This window comes from Poecilia latipinna, unplaced genomic scaffold, assembly GCF_001443285.1.
Source record: "Poecilia latipinna isolate Pla-1442-1.1 unplaced genomic scaffold, P_latipinna-1.0 Scaffold49, whole genome shotgun sequence".
NCBI lineage: Eukaryota > Metazoa > Chordata > Actinopteri > Cyprinodontiformes > Poeciliidae > Poecilia > Poecilia latipinna.
In genome coordinates, this window is record NW_015112665.1 from 207487 (window position 1) to 218219 (window position 10733).

The 10733-nt window shown below is 36.4% G+C and overlaps 1 protein-coding gene across 2 annotated transcripts in view; it reads left to right on the forward strand.

Annotated features, from left to right (window-relative positions):
* Window positions 1–3190, forward strand: part of LOC106958559 (TBC1 domain family member 20) — a 14894-nt gene extending 11704 nt beyond the window's left edge. For both annotated transcript variants that reach the window (XM_015050520.1, XM_015050512.1), the window contains one exon: window positions 1169–3190. In XM_015050520.1, the coding sequence (XP_014906006.1) occupies window positions 1169–1391 (223 nt within the window). In that variant the 3' untranslated portion in view covers window positions 1392–3190. The remainder of the gene's footprint in view (window positions 1–1168) is intronic.
* The last annotated feature ends 7543 nt before the right edge of the window (window positions 3191–10733 follow it).

Below are 10733 nucleotides of genomic sequence, written 5' to 3' on the forward strand. Positions count from 1 at the left end.
TATGTGGCGAGGTTTCACACTTCTGTTCAACGTTACGCTAAAGAAAAAAAAATAATATATATATATATATATATATATATATATATATATATATATATATATATATATACACATACTGCTCAAAAAAATAAAGGGAACACTCAAATAACATCCTAGATCTGAATGAATGAAATATTCTCATTGAATACTTTGTTCTGTACAAAGTTGAATGTGCTGACAACAAAATCACACAAAAATCATCAATGGAAATCAAATTTATTAACCAATGGAGGCCTGGATTTGGAGCCACACACAATTAAAGTGAAATGTTCCCTTTATTTTTTTGAGCTATATATATATATATATACACACACACAATTCAATACAAAAATATTTTTTTAATCACAAAAGGAAATTAATAATATTTTTTTAATTAATGCATACAGAGAACCAGTTTCCCTTCTGAGCAATCAGCCACTCAGTGATATTTAAGAACATTATAACTGCAGATTCATGTGCTTAATTTGCTTTTAGGGCACAGGACACAAAGCTTTTTTATTTTTTATTAATACTTTAGTTTTTGTTTTTCTCTCCTGTTCTCTCTGCTCCTGCTGTTTTTACCTTCAAAATCCTCTTTTATGGTTGTCAGTCCAGTCATATAATTAAAATAACAATTATTTTCCACATTTATTGCAACTCTGCATAAAGAGGAGTCTTTGATTTCAGTAAAACAAAACTTTTTTTTTTGTGCAGTAGCATAATCTCACCCTGCAGAACACATAAACATACAGTCTCTGTGGTTTAGGAGTAAGAATTTCATAACAGTTTTTGTGGCTGTCTTGGCCATTTCATGATTTTTGTATGGCCCCTGACTGGATGTATGATTTATTTGTATATTTAACAGAATCGTGGTTCAGATAGACATGAAAAAAACAAAAAACACAAAACAAAGTCACATGATGCATAACAGCAAAAAAACCCAGAAAAAAAACTTTCAAATAAAATGAATGCTTCAGTGTGAGATTATCATTATCACTGTCATAAAAAAATGAATTAATTTCAGGGACTTTAACTCAATAAATGTGGCCCGGACTGTTCCTTTGGTTTGGCCTTGAACATTGTGACCCCTGCATGTTTCATCATCTGACCACGTCCTCCTTGTCTGTGCTCGTGACCTTTTGACACCCAGGCCTGGAGGCTTCCCTGCCTGTAGCCCGAGGCCCGCTGCGGAGGGAGGGGAACAGGATGATGAAGATGGCGGTCTGGGGGCTCTCCGCTACGCTGGGGGCCGCCGTGTTCGCCGTGGCTCAGACCGCCATGGACTGGGGACCCGACTTGATACTTCAGCTGTTCTGATGAGGCTGATGGGAACAGGACAGGAACCCTTTAGTCAAACCAAAAAGCTTTTATGAGACCTCAAAAAATGTGATGTTGACGACTTGGAGGTCAAATCTGCTACAGAAGGAGGTATTTTGGTGCCAAAAAAGGTCATTTTCACTTTTCTGTGAAGAATCTCAAACATTTTGGTCAGTTTACATCCATTTTGTCAGATGAGACATGAAGCAAAACTTTATAGACTGAAAGAAATGGCATTAAGTAATAAAAAAATAGGCAAAAGTGGGCATAAAAACATGCAAACTAATCAAAGGGTTTGAAAAATGCATGTAAGACACTGACATCCTGCTGATAAAGGCTGCGTCTTTCTGCCTCGCTTTTATCTGTTGCTTTGAAGCTGATTATTTCATTGATGAACTCGGCGTGTCACATCTGTTTCAGTGAAGACTCGCTTCGCTCGTTGGCTCCTCAGCTTTATATATCAAAAAGCCAAAAGTGCCCAAAGCCAGCGCCATGACACACAAACACAAATTATTAAAGAGCGGTGTTTTCTGCTGAAAGCCTCTAGTTATGAGTGAAGGAGGAGGGTTACTGCTGGATTTTTTTTTTTCTTTTTTGCCTGTGAGCCTTGTAATAATTGCTCTTCTGCAGGTGTCAGCGAGTAACATTTACACTGGAGCTCAACACACAAAAACAAGCTGTTGCACCCCCCACCCCCACCTCCTTCCCTCAAAAACATGATCATTAGACGTGGTTGGCACAGATTTCCAGCACTCGTGCTTTTTTCACGTGCATTGTAATATGTTTTTTTAATATTTTAGGAAATTTCCAATATTTTGGTGCTGGTTTTTTCCCTCCCACAGACCAACTGCTGCTGAATGAGTAAGGGGGAAGACACCACTAGTTTTTTTGTGCTCTTAAAATATTTAGCAGGTCTGAGCCTAACTCCAGCCTGAACGGCCGGCAACAGTGCATGAATTCCCCCAACGTGCTTTATTTTGTAGATTTTAAAGATTTTTTTTTTTTATGCAACAACAAAAATAATTATTTTATATTGCGTCATTGCTGTTTTCTATTTGTTATCAAACTCAGAAAGGGAAATTTCCACCTCGGCTCCGAGCAGCTGTCAGGGGCTTTGTGGTGTTTTCCAGCGCTCGCTTTTTCTGTAACTTTCCTTCTGAAATATTCATCGGCTTTTACTTGTAGCTAAGTTGCTGCTGCTGCTGTAAATGTAACACTCACCCCTCTCCACCTGCTCTCTCATCTATAAATGTGTCACATGTTCGTTTGGCTCAATGGGCGGTCCGCCCTGTTGATTTCGGCAGCTTATTAAATCACCGTCCGAATTAGAGAACGTCACCAACAGCCAGTTTCCACCCTCAGAAATTCAACCTTGAGACTCAGAATCCTGGCTTTTATCGCTGGAAATAGTTGGTAAATCAATAAATTGTTCTTGCAACATCTCTGCTGAGCCAAAAGCTAGTTAGGACTCTTGTTTATCTGACGGTAATTGAACTTTGTGTCCGAGGGAACAGAGAAAATGTCAGCTTTATTAATTAACAGGCCAGTTTGTTCTTTTCTTCTGAGGCAACTTTTCTGAGTTGAACTTTTTAGTGCACTCAGTTCCTCATTGCTGGCTGTAAGCAATTTGCAATTTTTTAAAATATATATTCTTGAAGATATTCCAATAAATTACCTCTTGTGGATGTATATTTGGTAATGTTAAATTAAATGAAAAGTTTTGCACGTATAAGTTTTATTTTTGGGATGTCTCTGTGATATCAACGCTGGTACTGACTTGTGACGGCTTTTAGTACTCACGATTTTTCGGGTTTGAAAATGTTACTTAAAATAAATATGCTTTGTGTGAAATTGGGTAAGTTTCTTGTGTGTGTCTTAATTTGGCATCTTGCATGGAACGAGATGGTTGCAACCGAATAAACACTTTTATTTACTGTAGGAGACTTTGGAGATGTAGGAAGATTTTTGTGCTGGGACCGTTAAATCTGAAAGCTAAAACTTGGTTCTGAGGGGAAGCGGAGCTTATTTACTGGGATTTTGGCCATTTTCTTGTGCTTCTTGTGGATTTTTATGTTCTAAATGCACACTACTATAGCCCATCAACTGCAAATGCAAGAAATTATTTTGGTTAAATCCAATATGGCCGACAGACAAAAAAAGCACGCCAACCGACCCAGTCCCTCCTTCTACTGTAGACGACTTTTGCAGGTAAAAAAAAAAAATATTGTGACATCAGATAATCCCTAAAGAACAATACTACTGATGTATTTTTTCAAATATGGACTTTGTATTTGGAGAAAATTACAATTGATCACCTAAAATAAAAAAATCCTGACAAAGGATCATAATTCATGCATGAAAGGGTTAAAGTGTGAGAGCAGCACTTCATAAGGCAAACTGAAAATGTGCACTTCTGTTTGCAAAAGTAATTCTTACAATATTCTAAAGTAATAATCTAACCCACCTCAGCTGATGCCTTCATATGATGCAGTTGCACCATGTTGACGACGAACAGAGCTGTGACGCTGCCAGCGCCTAATGAGGATTTAATTCCTGCCTCTGGCTGTTGGCATTCTGCAAAACAGTCTCCTCACCTATTGGTTTATTTCTTTCTTTAGCAAAATCAACTCTTAACAACACCTACATTAGCACCTGCCTTCCTTGCTGTCTGTCAGGTTCAGATTGAGGGAAAGCAGTTGGAAAAGGACGACGATGAACGCCTGTTTTCAGGTTTTCCTCTGAGCACTCGCTGCTTTTATAAACAGAAATTATGATGGTGCTAATTTGTAGTTTTTACATTTAAATTGTTTTTTTTTCTATTTCTTTCAGATTCATTTTTTTTATCTCCCATAATGCCACAGTCCTCAAAGCCCCTGTAAAGGCTCAATACGTACTACCTCAAAGTGTGTGTGTGTGTTATTTTTAAGCTGATATTTTGTGATGATCATTAAATAAATGAAGCATTCTCTGCATTAAAGAGGCTTTGTAGTAACATAAAATCAAATACAGTTTTAATAACATGTAAACTGAAAGTGGAGCCATAAAGAGCCGTAGTCGAGCTTTTAGTGAAATTCCTGCAGCTCTTTTGCTCTCGGAGGCCTAATATATATTTAAAGACACATGAAACATTTAATTTAATTGTTGCACTAAAATGGTGCGTCAAATGATTTGTGGGTATTTAAGTCTATGATCTTATGCTGGTTACAAAAAAGAGATCTAGTCTAATTGGATCTTTGAACAGGATGCATTAAATTTCTTCCATTATGCTGAGCATGAAGGGAAGAACGGAGAAGTAAAGTGACGGGCTCAGTGCGAACACGTCTCTGTGGGCCTTTGTGATAACCAGAATATAAAAACAGCCAACTTACACTGTTGTGTTTGACATATGACCTAAAATGTTTATTTTCTGTTACTTCACCAGGAATTTTTAGATCATCTTTCCCTCAGGAATATGACAGAAGAACACGAACTGTTTTTATAAATTTACATTCAGATTTGGTAACGCACACATTTGTGGTTAAAAATGCAAAATATTGACATTGAGCAGACGTATAATATCCCAAGCTACGCTTATTAGAACATAATTATCCCAGTCGTTTGTGTCAGTGTTTCCCAGTCGAGTCCAAGTCGCCTCCTTCACCTTGTCCAAAATTCAACCGCCCGTCTTTTACCCTCCACACTTTATCCCCGTGTTATATTCCTTACTCGGCCTTCGTGTTTGTTTTAGAGTTGATTTTAAACTTTTATTTATTGTTTTTTGGCTCTTAACAGCCTTGCACCTGCTTATTTATTTGAACTTTTAAAGGTTTTTGTGAGTGGCACACAAACACTTGAGGTCATGCAGTCAGGTTTTATTGGCTGTTCCAGGGACTCCGCTTAAACACTGTTTTTATTTTGCAGTGGTTGCCTCCATGCCTCCTTTTGATCTTCATACCATCACCAAACCAGGCATTTTTTAAAAACGAGTTATAGGAAAATTTGTTCAGAAAGGTTTTTTAATTTTGTTTGAGTGCATTCAAATGCACCTTTTTTAGGAGCACTGTTTGACCTATCATCTGAAAATAAAGTATGACACAAATGCAAACCTACCAAGACACGAACTAACAGGTTGTGGAAAACGAAGTATCCAGGAAGCCAACGGTAACTCTGGAGGAGCTGCAGAGATGAGAGAATCTGTCAGCATGAAAAAGCCTGGAGATTGGGTTTAGGTTCACTTTCCAGCAGGATAACAACCCTAGGCAACCAATTAGATCCTTCCATGACCCCCACCACTTTAGTTAATGACCACAGCAGCCGCTTTTCAGAACCAAAATCAAAACTGGAGTAATTTTTGAGCCCTTTGGCAGCTTGTAGAGCTCTTAATCACACTGACTCTGGATCAGATATGACTGATCTGATCCTTGTTTTTGTGTAAGCCTTTGTAGTGAAGGAGCTTCAGTCACTACAAAGTAAAAGTCACCTCCAGCTGAACCTGAAGCCACTCAGTGCAATTAGTGAGCTTTCTTTTTTATTCTCTTTACCGATACGGAGAAGGAGTAAAGTTTCAGAGCTTGTTAATAATAATAATAATAATAATAATAATTGTAGTCTGGTAAACTGAGGAACCTAGACACAAAGTTATAAATGGGTATTTTTTTATTTCCCGAATACTTTAATACAAGAAGAGTATTGTTAAATGAATTTGGACTTATACAGAATGGTACATTTTCGGTAAAGATCTTACAGTGACAGCTACTTGAATAGCAAGAATCCCGTTTTTTTTTACTGAGTGCATAAACAACTGAAGCAGGCACGCTTCTATAAAAAAAAGAAATAAAAGAAATAAAATCACACAGACTTCTTACAATGTGGTCAACCTAGTGTAACATGTCAAAATACTCCCGTAGTAAACTCAAATTAGAACTCAAAATCGTAACGGGCCATTAACCCTACCTGGCACTGTATAATAAGGTCAGATAAACATACATCCAGTGAAATAACAGATGATTGTTTAACTAGAACCAGATATGATTTAACAGAAACTCACAATATGTTAAGACATACCAAGCCCCACAGTTCGTCACAGAAATCTTCTGTTCTAGGACAGTAGAAAACCGTTAGAAAACCGTTAGGCACACCCTAGCGAGCAGGACAAAGCGACTTCTAACGGTCTAACGGTTTTCAGACATAATATAAGAGCTTATATTATATATATCATAGACATAATATAAGAGCTTATATTATTACCTTATATTATGTCTATGGTTTTCATCCCATTCTCAGAGCTCCTCAACAGACAGCTCCCTCTGGTGGTCGCTGTGAAACAATGCTTTTCCACTCGGCTACATAATAATAATAATAATAATAATAATAATAATAATATTTCTGCCTAATGAATGTAATAATGCAGATTTTTTGTTTAATTATGAGCATAAGATTTTTTTGTGTGCCTATTTTCTTCTTTTCTACTGTCTCCTGTACAATTGTATTTTTGTTTATGAAAAGATTTAGTCAAAATCAGGTCAGAAACATATTTTTGCAGGTGGAGCAAGGACGATGGTGTACGTCTGTCCATCCGACCCCCCAGGGAGACAATCGGGGTGAAGCACAGACAGGCAGGAGGTTAGGAATGGAGGGCAAGCTGAGAATGAGACATCTGGTGAAAATGTTTAGTATAAAGAAGCTCAGTTCTTCAAGGATTTCTAATGAGCTAAAGTGGAGATGAGTGGGGAGGAACGCAGATGTGGATATTTGAATTTAATCTCAGAACTGTACAATACCGATGCTAAATGGAGATTCCTGAATGTCCATGTTGGGATGAGTCAAAAGATTGACGCACCGTTGAATGTTTTTGATTCAGGCCTTTTTGAGAGTCTGTGTTTCAGAGGTCGAAAACATTCAGCTGAAGAAGAAATACAGAGGAAGTTGGTAATGTGACCTGATCCATGTTCTGGTGTTTTTACGCAGGAACTGTTGCATATTTCTCTGTGTTAATCTGGTCAGAAATAGCTTCTCCAGGAAAATAAATGTCTGACAGTTTTGACTTTCTGTGCCATAAAGTCATTTTTACTGAGCCACAACAAAATAAGTTTATTTTTGTTTCATAAACAAAACAGATTTGGTTTTAGTGGGGGGGGCTTCTACATTTTCATCTGATTCTTATATCTGATAATAATCAAATTTAAAGAACCTAAAGCTTAAATGCTTAAGATCTGTTAAGAAAAACTAAATAACATAAATTAAAGATATTAATGCTAAACTTTATTTGATATTCACTGTATGATCTTCTTTGAAAATATATTAGCAATTTACAAAGTAACTTGAACGCCTAGATCACAACTGTTCCATAAGTCAGTTTTTGTAGATGCAGATGAATGTAAATTAACCTTACAGTTTGTCAAAGTAATAAAAAAACAAGCGCTCTGGAGTTGTTTTGCACTTCCTGATTTGTTTGTCACGACTGGTCGCTTGTAATAACCGAAAATATCATGTCATGAATCATGTCTTTAAAAAAAAAAACAATAGCTAAATCTAATGATACAACTGGATTTAAATACAATTCACACCACTTATGCTACTTATTGTGTAGCTTAATACAATATGCTACACAATAAGTGTAGCATATTGTGCTACAATATGCTACACTCATTAACACTGGTAAGAGTTAATGAGAACACTCACCAGAAAAATGTAGCCATAGTTAATAAACGTAATAAAATTTTAAACATAAATATCAAGTAAGTTTTGTTTATATTCTGTGATAGAAACATCAAAGTAGCACACTGGGAATATGAAACTGATACGATAAGTTCGAAAAATAAAGTCAAATGTGCAATAAATGTGATTTACTGCCGTTTCAACCATTTAACACAGAACAAAGTGTCATATTTCTGTGCATTTCTGATAACCCACGGGCCTCATTAGGCCAAACCAGGCCCGATCCATACAGCTCTATTAATACATCTCGCTCATTGAACTGTGTGTACGTTTGGCGTGTGCGCGTCCTTTCGCCTGGTCGGACACTCGAGACTGACCTCCAGAGCTCGTCACCCGTGACCTCTCGTCCTCTTGGCTCCTCGCTTCCCATTGGTCCCAAACTCTGCTGACCTCACCTCTGTTTCCGTGGACACCAGAGTAATTAGGAAGTATTCAGAAGATTCTTCGTAATGCTTTTACCCTTGATTAGATGCAGAGAACTTGCAGTCACCTATGAGGAGAGCCTGTTAACTTTAAATGCTGAAATGCATTCCCAAAATAGAAAACTATAATTTGTAGTTGCCAATAAAACAGCTGGCCGGGAGCTCTAAAAGGTAGAAACACTCAGGGGTTTAAACTTAGACTCATTTAAAAGGCATTTCATCCAGGAGTCAAATTTGGCATTACTATTCCACGTAAGAAATACATCCTAGGCATACATCAGTGGCAAAGTACTGCTATCTAAGTTTTTAATCCAGGCCGCAGGCAGCAAATGATTCATTACTAAAAGACACTTTATCGTGGTGGATATTAATTACTAATGATAAACCAATGCCCACAGGAACGCAGTAACATCTAAATACACTATAAAAGCGAAATGCTCGAATAGTTACCACATAGCAAACAGCAATAAACAGATCGTAAACAATCAAATGACAAATTGTCCCAAGGCAAGCTGTGTGCAGAGACTCCAACCACAGAAAATGCTGCTTCCTGAAACCAAAGCATTAATTTGAGGGGGTGAATACTCACCAAACCTGGTTGTTGTGGTTGTTTTTTCATGATATAATGTGCCAGCATTAATACATTGATGATGGAAAAACATTGGAAGTTATTTACAATAGGCTTATTTTTTTTTTTTTTTACAATACAAAAACCTGTTGTGTCTGTATGCTTTTGAGATTAATATTAATGTTTTCATAGGATGGGTTGATATATAAATTGTATTTCAATGTCAGTCAGTTGTATTTATGTCGCACTTCACAAACAAGGGTTGCAAACGATGAACCAAATAATTAAATGGAGCAGGTAAAATAAATAAATAAAAACACAGCAGACATGAATAAAATAATTCATTAAATAAATAAGAATCGTAAGGCAACTTTATTTTTTCTTCATGTTTCATAACATTTTTTAAATTGCTTTGTTCCACCTTTCCATTTACTCACTTTTATTAACTTCACACTTTGCTTTCTTGTTTTCGTTTTGGTGACTTTTGCTTTAGAACCTTTTTGTGTAACTTGTGCTTAGTTGTGAACATACAGCTCCACAAAAATTGACTGAACCACATTAAAAACCTCCTGGTTATTCCACCAAATGTGAATTTCTGAACCCTTCCTGAGTTAAAACATTAGTATTGTTGTTTCTAAATGAATATAAACTTGTTTTCTTTGCATTATTTGAGATCTGCAATTACTTGCAAGAGCATATTGACCATTATTTTGACCATTTCTCATTTTCTGCAAATAAAAACTGTATTTTTGCTTGGAATTTCAGATCACATGAGGTCAGTAGTTCATAGAATAAAAGAACAATGTTCATTTTACTCAAAAATATACGTATAAGGAGTACAATCAGAGAACTCTCAATTTTTTCCAGAGCTGAGTAAAAACATAAATTTAAGCTGAGTATAATTGTGTTTAATAAATCGCAATTTGAACTGATTCCCCAAAAAGACCTCATACCTTGTGTTGTTTGGCACTCTTACCTTTGTCAGTGGGTCTTTTCTCCCTCTGTAAATTTAACTGTACAACCTAAAACTCTCGGATGCTCATAATGAGATTTATTGGTTTCTATTTGCAGAGGTGAAACAAAGGTGAAGGAGCATGAATGCAGAACTCCTGAGATTTAGAGCTTCAGTGGCTTTATTGATATTAAAGAATGCTTTCTGGCACCTCTACAATGTCAGCGCTCCTAAAAGAAATAGAATGTGGTTTTATAAAAATAACTCAAAGGAGTTTATTTTCAGAACTTAATCTCATCCATTCTTTATAGAAATATGAAAACTGTATTGCCTAGTGAGTTTGTTGTAGCTATAGAATATGTTCTGTGGAGTGTCTGATTTTGTATCTTAAAAATAAGAGGTTATACACTCACTATCAGCTTTAACTTCATACTAATTAGTTTTGTTTTTTTTTTTTTTTTTGTGATTCAGCTGAACTCGTTATTTTTCACTCCTTCAGATCAGCCTGATTTTTTCATCTTCAGTCCTCCATTCAGTCTTTGTGGTCGTTTTCTCAGTCTTCGTCTCGTTGGGCCTAAAAAATTGTTTCCAGAAAGTTATTTGGCTTCTCCAGCTGCAAAGTTTGGTCAAACTTAAAAACACAAATGCGACTAAGAAAATAGGCCATATATCCAATCAGAAGATTCTCAGTACCTAGAAAAAGTGTGTTTTAGATGTAAAAATGGCAAAAGTACACTTAATCGAATATTAATGGAGTTAT